This window comes from Larus michahellis, chromosome Z, assembly GCF_964199755.1.
Source record: "Larus michahellis chromosome Z, bLarMic1.1, whole genome shotgun sequence".
Taxonomy (NCBI): Eukaryota; Metazoa; Chordata; class Aves; order Charadriiformes; family Laridae; genus Larus; species Larus michahellis.
This window is the reverse complement of record NC_133930.1, coordinates 57,716,984-57,735,700: the sequence shown is the minus strand read 5'-3', so window position 1 is coordinate 57,735,700 and position 18,717 is coordinate 57,716,984. Positions and strand designations below refer to the sequence as shown.

The following is an 18,717-nucleotide window of genomic DNA, read 5'->3' as shown; positions in this document are numbered from 1 at the left end:
GAGACTGGAGAAAAGATAGGATTTATAGCAACGTGCATTTAAAAAATCAGATACGTGTTGGTATAGCCAGTAAAAAACGTAGTTCCTCATGAAGGGTAACAGACAAAACCCCATACCTTTATAAACCCCCACAGTCCTCCAGCAGGTGCTCCACCTTGGGCAGTAGATACTCTAGGGTCTTCACGCTCCTCAGGAAAAGTGATTGCAGAACCAGTTCCAGGAGCCAAAGGTGATGAGAAAGTTGCTTGTTGAGTAATAGGATCTGCCAAAACACCTAGTAAGTGGGACAATAAAACACAAGTGTTCATTTATTTTACTGTATTTAATTTGTTATAGTGTAGCAAAATGCAATTGTTTAACAGGAAAATGAGCAGGAAGAGTAGAATAATACTGGCCTGATTCACTTAATTTCCTAAAGTGGAAGGCCCCAGAACAATTCTACTTGTTAAAGGTTTGCAGATATAACTACTGTAAAGGAGTTCAACAATATCTGCTAATAGAACCAAGACTGCCTGTACATTATGTATAAAATTAAACAATGATTGTTTCTTAGCAGGTTACTTTAACAGTGGTGCTTTTATTGTATTCAGAGTTTAATAATAAGCCCTCAGTAGAGGAGAAAGAGGAATGGGTGTTGCTCTCTGAACAAAGAGATAGGAATATTCTCATACATAATAAAAGAGAGAGAAGTAGGAAATTTTGTAACCCTGAGTGCTGGAAATTAATAGCAATAGAAAAAGGAGGAAGCAACTGAATAGCTTTACATATTTATAGGAAAATAAAAGAAACTCAAACAGTAGAAAATTTAAGCGTGAACCTTTGTCCCATTACTCAAGCCTATTTTAACAGATTTTCCGACACTAGCCTTTATCAAGAGTTATTTTTATTTTACACTGCACAATTGATAGGTCTTTTTAGACAATTCTCCTAATACAGACTACTTAAAAGAGATATCACCAATAATAGTAAAAGCCTGGCCCAACTGCAGTTGAATAGCCAAGTTTCCATTCCACTATCAGAAAATGCCATCAGTTTAGCAACTACAGCAACTGCTTGCATGGAAGGTATGTATTTTTAGCTGTCCCAATGCAATTTAGTGGCTGGAAACAAGAAAATAGAAGCTGGTGTCACGTGATGGACAGCTTGTTATAGACTGCTTGTCAGAACAAAAAACTGAAAATTATGAGATTACAGCCTGAAGTATCGTATCATTCTGTGGAAATATAATGGCTGAAGGTGACCCTCTGATCTAAACAAAAGGTATGTATATACGTTCAGCTGGGCTTTCCTGTCCAAGTCAACAAAAAATAAAGCTCTCAAAGATTTTTCTGTGAGCCTGATTGCTACAGAACTATATACTAAAGAGGCTACTCTTCTTATGAGTGCAGCTACATTAATTAAGTGTAACCGGAAGAGTAAAGAAGCTGAACCTGCAGGACTCTAGCAGAGTGGTGTAAAAAGCCACCCAGGAGATCCTTCATCCTCTCTCACAAAGACAAAAACGCATAAACAAAAAGTTACCTGTGACTGGAGGTGCAGAAAATGATGGCATCAGTGGGCTCTGTGGTGCTCGACCAGCATGACCTCTGGTAATGTCATAGGTTGAAGACATGGAAAATCCTGAAATCGGGGGACCAGTGGGAGGTGCAGGAAGACCAGGGCCACCAGTAGAGCTTAATGGAGGAGATGCAGAGAACTGCGACATGGAGGTACTAAAAGCTGAAGGGGCAACAGGAGGTGGGGCAGAAGTTAAAGGTGGTGCAATAGTAGAAACTGTTGCAGAAGGCACAAGTGGAAGCGAAGCTGAAGTCATCATAGGAGGAGGAAGTGGAGAGACTCCAGCTGGCAAGGGTGGTGAGTATGCAGCAGCAGATGACATGCTTGGTGTCGCAAGGGGACTGGACAAAGCTAGGAAAAAAGATAAAAAATGAATTTTAGAAATGCTGACCCTTGATCCCCAAGATTCAGTTATAGAATTGTTCAGGTATTTTATGTTCAGTTTTGACCCAGTCTGCCTTTCTCCCTTCAAAATGAATTTTAGTTCTGCTTGAGTTTGCATACAACATCAATTGTGCTCAATTTTTGGTTATTCCATCTTGTAAGCCACATCTCTTCTTCTTGCATGACGCTATTTGTCATAAGCTTAAAAAGATGAGTCAACATTTGACTACTGAATTTATAGCAGCTGAAGTATGCCTCAGAAATTTCTAGCTAGTACAGTTCTTTCTGAGTGACTGCTAAACCAACAGGCATAATGATGATACCGGAAGTGCCTACATTTAAGAATAAAATGTACATTCATAATATCTGGCAGGGTGAGAGTTACTTCTACGAGACGGGCTGAGCACCAGGCAGCCCTCCTCCCTGGCACCCAGCCTCCTAATTAATCCCTCTGCTTTTTGTGTTTCAATCTGGCCCTCAGATGATCTTGAATAAACCAATTTTGCTTTGTAAACAAAGTTTTACCAGAAAATTAATTCAGAAAAACAGAAACGACCATTTTTGATAGCAGTAAGCTGTTGGATCAGCTTCTCATTGGCTCATTGGACAAAGCATCTCACTGGCCTCAGCCTAAACATCAATGACAGTCAAGTGATATGCCAAGCTGCACTAATGCAGCGGTCTCCAAACTTTATCACACACACCTATCAGTAAAAAATTTCTGAACATGCACCCTCCCAACATATGTAAATTTATTTATTTAAGAATTATTTATATGTACCACTGTATATTATAAAAAACACACAATAGAAATTTTAAAAGTATGACAAAGATGAATAAAAAAAGTAACAAATAATTCACTAACAGTACAAAAACTTTTATCCTCACACTGAAAGTGGTTTTATTAATATATTATTAATACAATGATATAATACATTAATCATTGTTAACATACAATATAATACAATTATTAATAATTTATTTTAGTGTGAGCAATGTGATTGAAGAAGTCTCATATTCTTTTAAATCTTGGTTTAGCACCTCGTGATACAGCAATTTGAAGGTCTGGTTCTATGTTCAGATTATTTCAATACTTGCCTTTACTGGCTGTCATAGGTGGAAAAGACACCTTACAAAGATACATAGATCCAAACGGAAAGAGTGCATTGCTGGCTTTGATTACTAAACCATGGCATTCGTTTTCCACTCCCACCCACCAATTATGCAAAGGTTTTTCTTGAAATTCAGCTAGCAAATTTCCTTCTTCCCTGATGTCAATCAGTTGTTCTTGCAAACTAACCAGAAGGTTTTGCACTTTGGCATTTTTAGCAAATGGGTTCAAAACCCACTGAAACTCTTCGGTTGGAAGATTTTTTTTACACAGGTTAGGAAATTTTCTTTACAAGTTTATGTGTACGATGAGAGCTTTTATAGATGACACTTGCATTATTTTTGGCAACAGAAATGCATAACAAATTCCAAATATCAATTTTCAAAATGGTCTCTCAAAAGCATAACTTTCTTACAAAAAGTAGTTACTATATCACTCCTTGTTAAAACATCACCTTTACCTTCAAGGGACAAATTATGAGTGCTTTTTTTTTTTTTTAAATACGTACTAGGTAGCACATTTCTGGCAGCCACTTGTCATCACAAAAATATCAGCAAATTTGGGAGACTTCTCTTTTTGTAAAAGAAAAATGTTAATGTCACCTTTAAGTTCAACAACTCCCTTTAATACCTTGCCACACGACAACCAGCAAACCACTGTGTGATACAAAAAGATTTCATGGTCGCTCCCTATGTCATTATAAAGTATTGTTAAAAAAAATTACTATTTAAAGGTCATTTTTATACAATTAACCATCATTAAACAATTTTATAAAATTGATGATATCCTGTAGCACTTTCTGCACTTCTGACTCCAGTTTCTTTGCTGCAAGAGCTTGCCTATGAATGAGGCACTGAATAAAATTTCATGTGGGGTAATATCTCTGTAACCTTATTCCAGAATCCATCTTCATCCTAATCAAAGCAACTGCTCCATCAGTGGGTAAACTTACACAAATTTAGTAAAAACGCTGCTTTTATTAAAGAAGTCATTTACTGTTGAGGATACATCTTCTCCAGCACAACCCTCCTTTAGCATTTGACAATGCAGTCGTTCTTTTGTATATTTTATTATTGAAACAGAATCTAGCAGAAAACGTAAGCTGAGACATGTTAGGAACATCTGTACTTTCAATCAACTGTATAGCAACCCTCCCATGCTGTGTAATTTTTTTCTTCAAATGTTGAGCAATGTTTTCTACGCGTCTTCCAACAGTATTTGCTGATGCAGACATTTAGTTTGCCACCATATTGTTTTCCGTGTATTATTTCAGACATTTTTACCATGTCAGGAAGAACAAGTGTTTCCCCAAAGTACATAGCTTTTGTCTTCGCTATTAGCTAAGAAATCTCCAAAGAGGCTTCCAAAGATTTATCATTAAGTCTACTGAATTTTTTTAAGTACTGGACTGAGTATTGCATGACTTGAAACATTACACCCAAAAAATTGTAGAGGTTTGTTTTCATGTTCTGCTTAGTTTTGCTAATCATAACAGCTTCATGCTATCCTTAGCTAAGGCACAATATACACGTAGGGCAAGGTTCATCATTAACAAAACTGGATGTAAATTTAGATTTCAAACGGTCCTCTTGAAAATTTTGGATTGTTTTTGGCCAACTTTTTGTCAGATCCAATTAGATTGTTAGCCAGATTATGAGGTAAAAACAGTGGCAAAGAGCTTTACCACTATCCCCTACAAGACTGTAAGTTTGTTTTAAGTCTCTTCTATGCTGCCCATCTAACTGTGCACTGTAGTGGAAGGCATCACTTCCCTGGCCTCACATCCTTAAAAAACACAAGTGCATCCATGTGACTTCATAAAAAAGTTTCAAGAATAAAAAAATGTTTAAAATAGTCTGTGTGTCAGATGCATGTCAGATAAGAAGCACATTTCCATGATTAAGAAACAATTTAAATTCTTCCAATTAGTCTGGAGAAGAGCACTGTAATTATGCTGATTGCAACGTTTTTGGGTGAATTGCTGTGCTTCAAAAGACATGAATAAACGTGAGCAAGTTGCCGAGGAAGTTTCTGTACCTAATGAGACAGGTGTAGCAGCGGCAGCAGCAGCCCCTGCTGTGCTTGGCGGGGGCGTGCCAGGTGGAGTTGTCTCTATTCCACTCTCTTCCATCATGTTCCTTCAGCTACAAAAAGCTGTAAGGAAAAAAAAGAAAGCTTATCTTGAGAAACAAGAGAAAAGATTTTAAATTAGAATGTAAAAGCCACAACACAGTGATTTACATTCCTGAACAGAGTAGGTAATTCAAACGCCAACTCTAGAAAAAAAGAAAAAAGTTGACTGATCTGAAGTGCATAATTATCCAGTATGTCTAATTTCTCCTGTACCTTCCTTTTATTTATTTATCACTGTGATAATACCTCAAGATCCAAGCATTTTTCTGGAAACCTTACGGTGGATGCCCAGTTACTACTTCCAATATATACTGGTGGTGCTTAGATGGGTAATCATAGAGAAGTAATTACACATCACAAAACCCATATCCCATTGCAAGAAAAACTTAACTACGGGGTAGTATTTTGATGCATTATTGAGCTGTAGTAACTCAAACAAGGACCTGACATCAGAGGGGACGCAGAACAGGATGCAAGACGCGGCAAGAGGTGAGACAGAGGAACGATGCCTGCCCCTGCTGGCAGCAAAGAACCATGACTACCCAAGAAGCTGTAACCCTCTCGGGGCTTAAGTGCCGCCGTAGATGCTCCGGAGCATCACACCTGAGGGCAAGCACCTTGCTGAACACCACAAACAGTGAGTGGCATAGCTGGCAACAGCCCAGAAGTCCTGACTTTGTGACCTAAGCTCTAATCATGATCTTGTCTACCTTAAAGCAGAAGCGTTTTGGGGTCAGCTAAATAAAACTCCAGAAAAGCCAAATGAAATCAGCTGAAATTGACTTCTAACGTGAATAAAATTACACTGAAAATAGTTCACACTGAACAAGTTTTCCAGTACAGACAATTCCTGTAAAATCCAAATACCATACTGCTCTGCTGACACCAGCAGAAGTGAAAGTAATTGAAAACTTTGGCTTTTATTTTGAAGGCCATATTACGTTGGAAGTAACTTTTAACATCTTTGAGTAAACCTTTACAATATACTATTTCTGGAAAAGTAAAGCTGTATGTTTATTTAAAAATCTTAAATTAATGTAAAATGACTTTGGAGAAGAAAAGGAGAGGGGGAAAAAAATAAAGACTTTCATGAACAGCTGGAGATTTTTGTTCCTTGGTGCAGAGGCAGCTAACAAAAAACCCTGCCTCCTCCCAAGTCTGGTAAACCAGACAGCAATTATTTGTACTGCTCTCTGAGGTAACAATTCTTAAGGAAATTTTAATGAAATAATAATCCTATACAAAGTAATTATATGTATGAAAAATAGACAGACTCAAACATTTTCCATCCATTACATCAGCAGCCACTGAGGACTGACAGTTTTTGCCTTTAACAACTTACAGAGGAAAATTTACAGAGGAAACACAGATAATGTGTTAAATTAAAATACCCACGTGTATATAAAAAGAACTCCACCTACAAAAATACACAAGTTTTCCTCTCTTTCAAAAAAAAACCCAAAACCCAAACCCCTCATTGCCTTATTGTTGTTTTAAATGTACACACAACTCTTAATATGGAGGAAAAATTACCATTATAACAAAATTGAAAAATCCAAAAAGTAGGATGTCAGTGTTAGTCCTAACAGGCTTACAAAAGTCTCAAAAACAAATAAAAGCATCAAAATAATGTAGAATAAATTATAGTCTCTCTGACAAACCAGTATGCTTTGCATAAACTATTCAAGATTAAACGTTTGAGCCCAGCCTCAGAAATACGTGCAGCACTCTTCATGAAAACTCTTATGACAGAGGGATTTTAGGTTCTGAGTACCTCTTCAATTCATTTCAAAGCTTCTCTTCAGATGTAATGAAAGGGTCAGTAACTGCCTGGTGAGGAACAGACTGTCCTTGCAAAATAAGTACACATCATCCTTTAGAAAGGAACTGCACAGTCTTCTGTTAAACCTCACTAAGCAGAAGAATTTGCAATAATAAGATTTTGTCTTTTAATCAAGCTACAGGAGTTTACATTCCCCCTCATAGAAGTATTTCTAAAGTCATTCTTCTTCCGATTATACACTGCAAAACATGAAAATTTTTTCCATTGTGCAATGGAAGTAATCACTGACCAATCCTAGACACATTTTATCAAGGCTCTTTTAACCTGCTGCTTGATTTCACCTAATGCCATGATTAAAAACTGCTGAGAGGTGCTTATTACTTAAAATAAATCCTGAGGCCATGCAGAATGACTCAAAAAGTTCCACAGAGTGGCTTTTCAAAAACCCCATGCAAAGCTTTTTCAAGGCTTCACAGAGCTATTAAAGCTGGGGGGGGGGGAGGGGGGGGAGGGGGGGGGCGGGGAGGGAACGCAGAAGGTGGGGCGGGGCATAGCACAACAACCCCCGAAAATTAACATAACTGACATCTGGAAAGTCAGGAATTAGTAGAAATGTAAATAACTCTGTAGTTGCTATTCTCTATTAACTTTACAATAAGAAAAGTGATAATTCTTCATAGCCCACAAACATGTAATTTGCAACAAGTAGCATGTGAAAATTCAGCCTAATTTCTTAAGGAAGTGACTTTTGTGACTTCTTGCAAACTAGAAGATTTTGTATTACTAAATTGAAAAGACAAAGGAAAAACTCTGAGACAGGCCAAGTGAAGCATGTGCAATTAGGTGAAAATAACAGCAGCACTGCCACCTAGTGATTTGTGATCATAAATTGATTTCACAAATTTGATAATCTCGACACATTTAGCTAGAAGAAAATCTTGTCTTATGCTTATGTGAAAGTAAAAAAGAAGGGATAAGGAAAAGAGAAATACAGACAAGCACAGAAAAATGATATTCCCAATGGTCAATCATCCTTAAAAAAAAACCTTTAAGAAGCAGAAGCATGAATTTTGCTAGGCTGCCGTTAATTATTTTGTTAAAAAAATAGCCCATGTCAGTACTAATGCAGACGCTGTAGGGATGAAGTGAAACCCCCACGTTACACAAAGAAAATAAGTATACCACAAGGTCTACCCCTAGTTGACTGGTAACTATATTTTACGGATTCTAAATGCTGAATCTCATCCATTAACCTAAAGCCAGATCTCAGCCATTAACCAAACTCCCCAATGAAAGGCCCATGTATATTGAAGGGAAAATGAGGCTAAAGTTCTGACTGAAAATTTTAACAGGGCTTGTGTTAAAAGCAGGAATGAAGTAATTTGATTTAGAGACTATACGGCTGAACTGGTAAATTATTCATCTTTTGACTTAGGTTTAATAGGAAGTAATTACATTTGCACTAATATTTTGCAATAATCTTATGATATAACCACATCTTCAGGTTATTACTCTAAAATATAGAAATCCACAGTTAACAATAAGATTACTTACAAATGGAGATTAGTAAATTTCACATGGATAAAACCACATTATCTAGAAGTCAGTCATACTTCAGAGTTTATAACGAGGCCATATTTTCAGTCATCCTTACTTAACCCCTTCTTGTATTTCAGTAGATGCTCCTGTTAATAAAAAAAAAGCACCACAAGATACTTAAGAACCCTAAGAGGAAAAATTATTCCTAAATGAAGCCTAAAACGAAAAAAACCCACCATAGCTGGAACACTAAATTCAAGTGGTATTAAGCTTCACATCTTTAATCATAATAGGCCTAACATTTTTAAGTAAGTGTGTGGCACAGTACTGCTTACACACCTTGTTTAATGGCTAAACACAAGCTGACAACTGTCCATAATAAGGTGCAGTTATTTATTTATTTATTTGAACAAATATAATTGTTTGGAGCCATTCCCAGTGCAACAACCTCTTTAAATAAAATGTTACGTCCTGGGTTGCACTAACTGATAGACAGATTCACAGGAACATACTTCTATTCAACAGGAAAGAAGTGAAAAGGGAAAAAAGCCCAAGAACTTACACAGACGTAAACAAGAGAGATTAAAAACAGAATCACCAAGAAGGAAGCAAGAAAGAAAATGAAAAAAGAAAAACCTTTGGTTATAAGAAATGGGGTGAAGCGGACATCAATCAAAAAGACAACACTCTTTAAAAAAGAGGAGAGTTGAACTGTTAGTATATTAATGTTTCATCTGAAAAATCCCTCACATTGTGTTCTCACTTTTTAAAGTGGAATAAACCAAAGTCAAGTATAAAACTTCCTTCAGACTCTGGTCTGTTAAATGCAGGCTGGTCCCAGAGAACATACAAAGCCTCACTGAAGCCAAAGGAAGGGCATAGAGGGATCATCTGTTTAATCACCTGATACTAAATGACTTGTTCTAAAGTCCAAAGCTTTAAAGAGAGGTAATCAGGAGAGGAGTAGGGGAAACCCACCACACACAGAGAACTCTCCTATACCTATTTTATATTCATAGCATAAATAATGTTGCATCACTTTTTCACATTTTAACAGCAGCAAAAACAGTCTGTTCACCAAGCAGAATCCAGTAGAATCCAGTATGCCTCAGACCTAATGCAGTACCAAGAGAGCTCAAAACACCAGGCATGCCAGAAGGGGTTGGCCTTGTCTTAAGATTACTGTAGAGAGAGTTACAGTAGACCACAGATACCATAAAAAAGTTCTACTTTTCTAAGAAGTTCCTAATCTCTGAGAATTATTTCATATCCCACATTCTTAGTGCCTTTGCCAGCTCTCGGGATTTGTTCCAGACCATGTACACCCTTGCTATCAAATGCTTATTTTTAAATATCACAAAACGCATGTAGCTCCATGGATCACTTAGTTCCAGATCACTGATGACCACAATCAGAGAACTACTGATCTGGTATACCATGTGACATACCACTACATTAAAATCCATTAAAGAAACAGCTAAACAAACCCATATACATTCTACCAATTTGCACCAATAGTTAATTATATTACGGAATACAACAGCTCCAGCACTTTCAGAGTCTTTTCCCCAAAATAAATAATGCTTCTTTCATATGACAATAAATCATATAAATAAAGGGCAAATCACTTCAACAATGCCTCCAGACATTATAATAACTAATAAACCTCCTGACGCATCCCTTCTATCAGCTACTGACAGATTCAAGCTGAAGCCACACAGGTTTACCAGGACCAGCAGTTCCATCCCCAGCGGCAAGGCTGAAAAGCACAGCCGTGAGGCCAGGCATCCAGACTCTCTACATAGTACCCAGAGGAAGCTTGGTCGCTGGGAGGGTGACTCACAAGAGCATAAAAATATACATGACCTAGCAAGAAACCAGGACAAGCCAACTGGAAATTTTATGGTGTGCCTGGTCCCTGCCTGTGTTCCCAATGCCACCAGTCGCTAAGGCAGCAAGAAGTCCAGCTGTAAGGACTCTGATCTGCATTCATAGCCCATGACCCACACCTAACAACAAGCACCAAAGTGGGTTCCTGTCAATAGCGGGGTCAGGAACCACGGCTGCCCTTTAGAAGGGCAAGATGGTTCAGAACAAGAGGAACAACCCAGAGTGCCCACAGCAGGGTCAGGCCCCTAGCTGCTCTCCAAGGCTGAGCCCAGTGAGGGGCTGACACGGTGCAGCCCCAGGTGTGCCGCCAAGGGGGAAAGGCGCCCGAGCGGGAGGGCTCGGGAGGGCTCCCGGAGCTGAGCACGGGGCCACCACACGGGCAAACACTCGCATTCGGGCCGGCAGCCGCCCCGGCATTGACGGGCCAACAGAGCGGCGCGGCCTAGGCCGGCAGGCCGGGCACAGCGACATCGACCCCTCCAGCATACCCCCCGCGCCGGAAAACACCTCCGCGGCACCCCCGCTCGACACGCCGCGCTGCTCCCCGCCCCCCACCGCCGCCCAAACCTCTGGACCTGCCTCAGCCGCTTCGGGCCCCAAGGACACCCAACGGCCGCAGCGGCCAGCCGGGAGCGCGGGGAAGCCACCGCTGCGGGACGCCGACACCGCCCGGCCTCGCCCAGCCCTCCAGCCACTCCCTCCCCACCGCCGGGGACAACGGGTGCCAACGCGTCCCCTCGGCCCGCCGCGCCGCGCCGCGCCGCCTCACCGAGCAGCAGAGCCAGCTGCCTGCCCCCCTGCCCGCCCGTGCTCGCGTGGCGCAGAAACCGCGGCACGGGCTCCACCGGCGATAAACGAAGCCACCGACCGTCTCGACCGCCGACTACACCTCCCAGCAGCCGGAGCGGCGCCGCGCCGGCTCCGCCCCGCGCTGCCACGTCTCCGGCGGTGCTGCCGAGCGCGCTCCACCCCGGGCGGGCGGAGAAGAACATTCTGCTTGCGGCCCTCACTGCGTGTGCGCAAAATGGCTGCCGCGGGGAGTGTGGCGTCTCCTGTGCCACGTTCGCGGGCGGCCGGGGAGCGGGCAGGGCAGGGCAGGGCAGGGCAGGGCAGGGCAGGGCAGAGCAGAGCAGAGCAGAGCGGGATGAGCCGAGGAACTCTGCACGGCACAATGAAGTGGTTCACTCACTGCCCCGTGCCGTATTTTTGGCTTTCTTAGCGTCCCACGTTGGGAAATGACGAGCTGTATGGATATCTAAGAGCTTCTAGGACTTCTTTCTCTGGCGAGGTGGAATAAAAAAGTACATAAAGTACTTATATTATACAGCCTTACCAAATCATCAGGCAGTATTTTCTAGATTACTAATTACGGGAATTTAAAGTATATTTTAGTTACAAAAGCTTTTATTAAATTCCTCCATGACAACAGGACCTATCCCTCCAGGATGTCCCTCTGGGCTTCCAGTCAGCAGGGACCTCCCCAGACTCTCAAGACCTTTAGCTGATGATTGAGAAGGGTCCTGCTGTAACATCCACTAGCTCCTTCAGTGCTCCAGGAGGAATCCCAGCAGGTCCCATGGACTTAATGAACATTCAAGGGGTACAACCAGCCCCTCACCATTTCAGCGTACACAACAGAAAGCCACTGTTCCCACAGTTGTGGTCCTTCAAATCGGAGGAGTGGGCAGCCCAAGGTCTATCATTAGTATTAAAGACGGAGGCAAACAAGAGCACTCAATGCCTCTGCTTTTTCTGCATCCCTGTTTGCCAGGGGACCATCATCAAGTATCGGCCCAATGTTTTCCTCCGTTTGCTAGTCACATACTTCAAAAGCCCATTTCTTGTTGTCTGACACAACACTGGCCAGTTTCAACCCTAGTTGAGCTTTGGCCTTTCATGCCATTGGGGCCTGGGTCTTCCTTTGGGGCTCGACAGCAGCTCTTGGTGCCAAACCCAGCAGCCGCCTTCTGTCTTTCCCCTCGATTTGTGTGGCCGGCTTGGCCAACAGGGTGACAGAGCCGGGGTGCGAGAGGAGGGCAAGTAGCTCTGGGAAGCATGGAGAAGATGGGCTGCCATTTCTGTGGGGTTCACTTGCAGCAAAGAGGAGCTGTGCTGGTGGAAGTCCTGCAGACAGCATTGAGATGGGGAGGGCTGGTGGGGGTGGTGATGAGGGGTGCTGGGGAACTGCCAGCGCCCATCTGCCAAAGGAGGACATTTTACCCACAAAGAAATGCCAGCGCCATTGGGAACAGCAAGGGGCAGAAAGCCTGGGCTCGATGGCAGCAGCAAGTGCATCCATCTTTCTCAGCTTGTGTCCCTGTAGCACTTGAGTGAGGGGAAAGAGGGCTCAGCAAGACAAGACACCGTGAGGCAGTGGCGCTGAGATAGGCGCAAAGAGGCCTTTCAGGTCCATCGGGCCAGGCCCCACTGCGCTCCAGGGAGGGGAAAGGGCCCCTGCAATGGCGGAGGCCCAGGCGCCATGGCAGCTTCCTGAGGGAAAGGGCTTGGCAAGAGCAGAGGCCCAGGTGCTATGGCAGCTTCCTGAAGGGAAAGCTCCCTGCAATGACAGAGGTCCAGGTGCCATAGCAGGTTGCTGAAGGGAAATGGCCCCTGTAATGGAGAAGGCCTAGGTGCTATGGTAGCCTGCTGAAGGGAAAGGGCCCAGTAATGGCAGCGACCCAGTCACCATGGCAGCTTGCAGATGGGGAAAGGGCCCTGCAAGAGTTAAGGGCCAGGCACCGTGGCAGCTTCCTCAATTGCCCCTGCAATGGCAGAGGCCTAGGCGCCATGGCAGCTTGCTGAAGGGAAATGGCCCCTGTAATGGAGAAGGCCTAGGTGCTATGGTAGCCTGCTGAAGGGAAAGGGCCCAGTAATGGCAGCGACCCAGTCACCATGGCAGCTTGCAGATGGGGAAAGGGCCCTGCAAGAGTTAAGGGCCAGGCACCGTGGCAGCTTCCTCAATTGCCCCTGCAATGGCAGAGGCCTAGGCGCCATGGCAGCTTGCTGAAGGGAAAAGGCCCTGCAAGAGCAGAGGCCCAGGTGCCATGGCAGCTTCCTGAAGAGAAAGGGCCCTGCAAGAGCAGAGGCCCAGGTGCCATGGCAGCTTCCTGAAGGGCAAGTGCCTGCAATGGCACAGGTCCAGGCGCGATCGCAGCTTGCTAAAGTGAAAGGGCCCCTGCAATAGCAGAGGGCCAGGTGCCATGGCAGCTTCCTGAAGAGAAAGGCCCCTGCAAGAGTTAAGGGCCAGGTGCCATGACAGCTTGCTGAAGGGGAAGCGCCCCTGCAATGGCAGAGAACCAGGCGCCATGGCAACTTCGTGAAGGGAAAGGGCACTGCAAGAGGAGAGGGCCAGGCAACATGGCAGCTTGGCTGCCGGGAAAAGGCCCCTGCAATAGCAGAGGGCCAGGCGCCATGGCATTTTGATGAAGGGAAAATGCCCTGCAGGAGCCAGAAGGCGAGACACCATGGCAACTTGCTGAAGGGGAAAGGGCACTCCTAGAGTTAAGGGCCAGGTGTCATGGCAGCATTCTGATGAGAAAGAGACCCTGCAATGTCCGAGGCCCAGTCACCATGGCAGCTTGCTGAAAGGAAAAGGCCCTACAAGAGCCAGAGGGCCAGGCACCATGGCAGGTTCCTGGAGGGGAAAGGGCCCTGCAAGAGTTAAGGGCCAGGCACCGTGGCAGCTTGCTGAAAAGAAATGGCCCCTGCAATGTTAGAGGCCCAGGCGCCTTGGAAGCTTGCTGAAGGGGAAAGGGCACTGCAAGAGTTAAGGGCCAGGTGTCATGGCAGCTTTCTGACGAGAAAGGGACCCTGCAATGGCAGAGGCCCAGCCACCATGGCAGCTTCCTGAAGAGCAATGGCCCTGCCATGGCAGAGGCACAGGCGCCATGGCAGCTTCCTGAGGGAAAGGGCTTGGCAAGAGCAGAGGCACAGGTGCTATGGCAGCTTCCTGAAGGGAAAGCTCCCTGCAATGACAGAGGTCCAGGTGCCATGGCAGGTTGCTGAAGGGAAATGGCCCCTGTAATGGAGAAGGCTTAGGTGCTATGGTAGCTTGCTGAAGGGAAAGGGCCTGGTAATGGCAGCGGCCCAGGCAACATGGCAGCTTGCTGAAGGGAAAAGGCCCTGCAAGAGCAGAGGCCCAGGTGCCGTGGCAGCTTCCAGAAGGAAAAGGGCCCTGCAAGAGCCAGAAGGCGTGGCACCATGGCAGCTTGCTGAAGGGAAACGGCCCTGCAATGGCAGAGGCCCAGGTGCTATTGCAGCTTCCTGAAGGGAAAAGGCCTTGCAAGAGTTACGGGCCAGGCGCCATGGCAGCTTCCAGAAGGGAAAGGGCCCTGCAAGAGGAGAGGGCCAGGCACCATGGCAGCTTGCTGAAGGGAAAGCCCCCTGCAAAGGCAGAGGCCTACGTGCCATAGCAGCTTGCTGAAGGGAAACGGCCCTGCAATAGCAGAGTGCCAGGCACCATGGCAGCTTCCTGAAGAGAAAGGGCCCTGCAAGAGCATAGGCCTAAGCACCATGGCAGCTGGGCTGCAGGGAGAAGGCCCCTGAAATGGCAGAGAGCCAGGCGCCATGGCAGCTTGCTGAAGGGAAAAGGCCCAGCTAGAGCCAGAATATGAGTCACCATGGTAGCTTGCTGAAGGGGAAAGGGCACTGCTAGAGTTAAGGGCCAGGCACCGTGGCAGCTTGCTGAAAAGAAATGGCCCCTGCAATGTCAGAGGCCCAGGCGCCTTGGAAGCTTGCTGAAGGGGAAAGGGCACTGCAAGAGTTAAGGGCCAGGTGCCATGGCAGCTTTCTGATGAGAAAGGGACCCTGCAATGGCAGAGGCCCAGGTGCCATGGCAGCTTCCTGAAGAGAAAGGCCCCTGCAAGAGTTAAGGGCCAGGTGCCATGACAGCTTGCTGAAGGGGAAGCGCCCCTGCAATGGCAGAGAACCAGGCACCATGGCAACTTCGTGAAGGGAAAGGGCACTGCAAGAGGAGAGGGCCAGGCAACATGGCAGCTTGGCTGCCGGGAAAAGGCCCCTGCAATAGCAGAGGGCCAGGCGCCATGGCATTTTGATGAAGGGAAAATGCCCTGCAGGAGCCAGAAGGCGAGGCACCATGGCAACTTGCTGAAGGGGAAAGGGCACTGCTAGAGTTAAGGGCCAGGTGTCATGGCAGCATTCTGATGAGAAAGAGACCCTGCAATGTCCGAGGCCCAGTCACCATGGCAGCTTGCTGAAAGGAAAAGGCCCTACAAGAGCCAGAGGGCCAGGCACCATGGCAGGTTCCTGGAGGGGAAAGGGCCCTGCAAGAGTTAAGGGCCAGGCACCGTGGCAGCTTGCTGAAAAGAAATGGCCCCTGCAATGTTAGAGGCCCAGGCGCCTTGGAAGCTTGCTGAAGGGGAAAGGGCACTGCAAGAGTTAAGGGCCAGGTGTCATGGCAGCTTTCTGACGAGAAAGGGACCCTGCAATGGCAGAGGCCCAGCCACCATGGCAGCTTCCTGAAGAGCAATGGCCCTGCCATGGCAGAGGCACAGGCGCCATGGCAGCTTCCTGAGGGAAAGGGCTTGGCAAGAGCAGAGGCACAGGTGCTATGGCAGCTTCCTGAAGGGAAAGCTCCCTGCAATGACAGAGGTCCAGGTGCCATGGCAGGTTGCTGAAGGGAAATGGCCCCTGTAATGGAGAAGGCTTAGGTGCTATGGTAGCTTGCTGAAGGGAAAGGGCCTGGTAATGGCAGCGGCCCAGGCAACATGGCAGCTTGCTGAAGGGAAAAGGCCCTGCAAGAGCAGAGGCCCAGGTGCCGTGGCAGCTTCCAGAAGGAAAAGGGCCCTGCAAGAGCCAGAAGGCGTGGCACCATGGCAGCTTGCTGAAGGGAAACGGCCCTGCAATGGCAGAGGCCCAGGTGCTATTGCAGCTTCCTGAAGGGAAAAGGCCTTGCAAGAGTTACGGGCCAGGCGCCATGGCAGCTTCCAGAAGGGAAAGGGCCCTGCAAGAGGAGAGGGCCAGGCACCATGGCAGCTTGCTGAAGGGAAAGCCCCCTGCAAAGGCAGAGGCCTACGTGCCATAGCAGCTTGCTGAAGGGAAACGGCCCTGCAATAGCAGAGTGCCAGGCACCATGGCAGCTTCCTGAAGAGAAAGGGCCCTGCAAGAGCATAGGCCTAAGCACCATGGCAGCTGGGCTGCAGGGAGAAGGCCCCTGAAATAGCAGAGAGCCAGGCGCCATGGCAGCTTGCTGAAGGGAAAAGGCCCTGCTAGAGCCAGAATATGAGTCACCATGGTAGCTTGCTGAAGGGGAAAGGGCACTGCAAGAGTTAAGGGCCAGGTGCCATGGCAGCTTTCTGATGAGAAAGGGACCCTGCAATGGCAGAGGCCCAGGTGCCATGGCAGATTCCTGAAGAGAAAGGGCCCTGCAATAGCAGAGGGCCAGGTGCCATGGCAGCTTCCTGACGAGAAAGGCCCCTGCAAGAGTTAAGGGCCAGGTGCCATGACAGCTTGCTGAAGGGGAAGCGCCCCTGCAATGGCAGAGGCACAGGCGCCATGGCAGCTTCCTGAGGGAAAGGGCTTGGCAAGAGCAGAGGCCCGGGTGCTATGGCAGCTTCCTGAAGGGAAAACTCCCTGCAATGACAGAGGTCCAGGTGCCATGGCATGTTGCTGAAGGGAAATGGCCCCTGTAATGGAGAAGGCTTAGGTGCTATGGTAGTGGCAGCGGCCCAGGCACCATGGCAGCTTGCTGAAGGGAAAAGGCCCTGCAAGAGCAGAGGCCCAGGTGCCATGGCAGCTTCCTGAAGAGAAAGGGCCCTGCAAGAGTTAAGGGCCAGGTGCCATGACAGCTTGCGAAGGGGAAGTGCCCCTGCAATGGCAGAGAACCAGGCGCCATGGCAGTTTTGTGAAGGGAAAGGGCACTGCAAGAGGAGAGGGCCAGGCAACATGGCAGCTTGGCTGCCGGGAGAAGGCCCCTGCAATAGCAGAGGGCCAGGCGCCATGGCATTTTGATGAAGGGAAAATGCCCTGCAGGAGCCAGAAGGCGAGGCACCATGGCAACTTGCTGAAGGGGAAAGGGCACTGCTAGAGTTAAGGGCCAGGTGTCATGGCAGCATTCTGATGAGAAAGAGACCCTGCAATGTCCGAGGCCCAGTCACCATGGCAGCTTGCTGAAAGGAAAAGGCCCTACAAGAGCCAGAGGGCCAGGCACCATGGCAGGTTCCTGGAGGGGAAAGGGCCCTGCAAGAGTTAAGGGCCAGGCACCGTGGCAGCTTGCTGAAAAGAAATGGCCCCTGCAATGTTAGAGGCCCAGGAGCCTTGGAAGCTTGCTGAAGGGGAAAGGGCACTGCAAGAGTTAAGGGCCAGGTGTCATGGCAGCTTTCTGACGAGAAAGGGACCCTGCAATGGCAGAGGCCCAGCCACCATGTCGGCTTCCTGAAGAGAAAGGGCCCTGCCATGGCAGAGGCCCAGGTGCCATGGCAGCTTCCGGAAGGATAAGGGCCCTGCGATAGCAGAGGCCCAGGTGCTCTTGCAACTTCCTGAAGGGGAAAGGCCCTGCAAGAGTTACGGGCCACACGCCATGGCAGCTTCCAGAAGGGAAAGGGCCCTGCAAGAACCAGAAGGCATGGCACCATGGCAGCTTGCTGAAGGGAAACGGCCCTGCAATGGCAGAGGCCCAGGTGCTATTGCAGCTTCCTGAAGGGAAAAGGCCTTGCAAGAGTTACGGGCCAGGCGCCATGGCAGCTTCCAGAAGGGAAAGGGCCCTGCAAGAGGAGAGGGCCAGGCACCATGGCAGCTTGCTGAAGGGAAAGCCCCCTGCAAAGGCAGAGGCCTACGTGCCATAGCAGCTTGCTGAAGGGAAACGGCCCTGCAATAGCAGAGTGCCAGGCACCATGGCAGCTTCCTGAAGAGAAAGGGCCCTGCAAGAGCATAGGCCTAAGCACCATGGCAGCTGGGCTGCAGGGAGAAGGCCCCTGAAATGGCAGAGAGCCAGGCGCCATGGCAGCTTGCTGAAGGGAAGAGGGTGCTGCAAGAGTTAAGGGCCAGATGCCATGGCAGCTTTCTGACGAGAAAGGGACCCTGCAATGTCAGAGGCCCAGGAGCCATGGCAGCTTCCTGAAGAGAAAGGGCCCTGCAATAGCAGAGGCCCAGGTGCCATGGCAGCTTCCTGAAGGGCAAGTCCCTGCAATGGCACATGTCCAGGCGCAATTGCAGGTTGCTAAAGTGAAAGTGCCCCTGCAATAGTAGAGGGCCAGGTGCCATGTCAGCTTCCTGAAGAGAAAGGGCCCTGCAATGTCAGAGGCCCAGGAGCCATGGCAGCTTCCTGAAGAGAAAGGGCCCTGCAAGAGCAGAGGCCCAGGTG

At 47.2% G+C, this 18,717-nt stretch overlaps 1 protein-coding gene across 9 annotated transcripts in view; it reads right to left on the bottom strand.

The window, feature by feature from the left end:
* Window positions 1–11,335, bottom strand: part of PRRC1 (proline rich coiled-coil 1) — a 29,389-nt gene extending 18,054 nt beyond the window's left edge. The window contains exons 1-5 of one of the 9 annotated variants that reach the window (XM_074570173.1): window positions 11,167–11,320; window positions 8,523–8,653; window positions 5,090–5,206; window positions 1,522–1,908; window positions 117–274 (exon numbers count right to left, since the gene is read on the bottom strand). In XM_074570173.1, coding sequence (XP_074426274.1) covers window positions 117–274; window positions 1,522–1,908; window positions 5,090–5,186 — 642 coding nt within the window. In that variant the 5' untranslated portion in view covers window positions 5,187–5,206; window positions 8,523–8,653; window positions 11,167–11,320. Of the gene's footprint in view, window positions 1–116; window positions 275–1,521; window positions 1,909–5,089; window positions 5,207–8,522; window positions 8,654–10,972; window positions 11,079–11,166 lie in introns of those variants that run through there. The other 8 variants (XM_074570179.1, XM_074570175.1, XM_074570177.1 and 5 more) reach the window with 8 other exon arrangements.
* Between the last annotated feature and the right edge of the window lie 7,382 nt (window positions 11,336–18,717).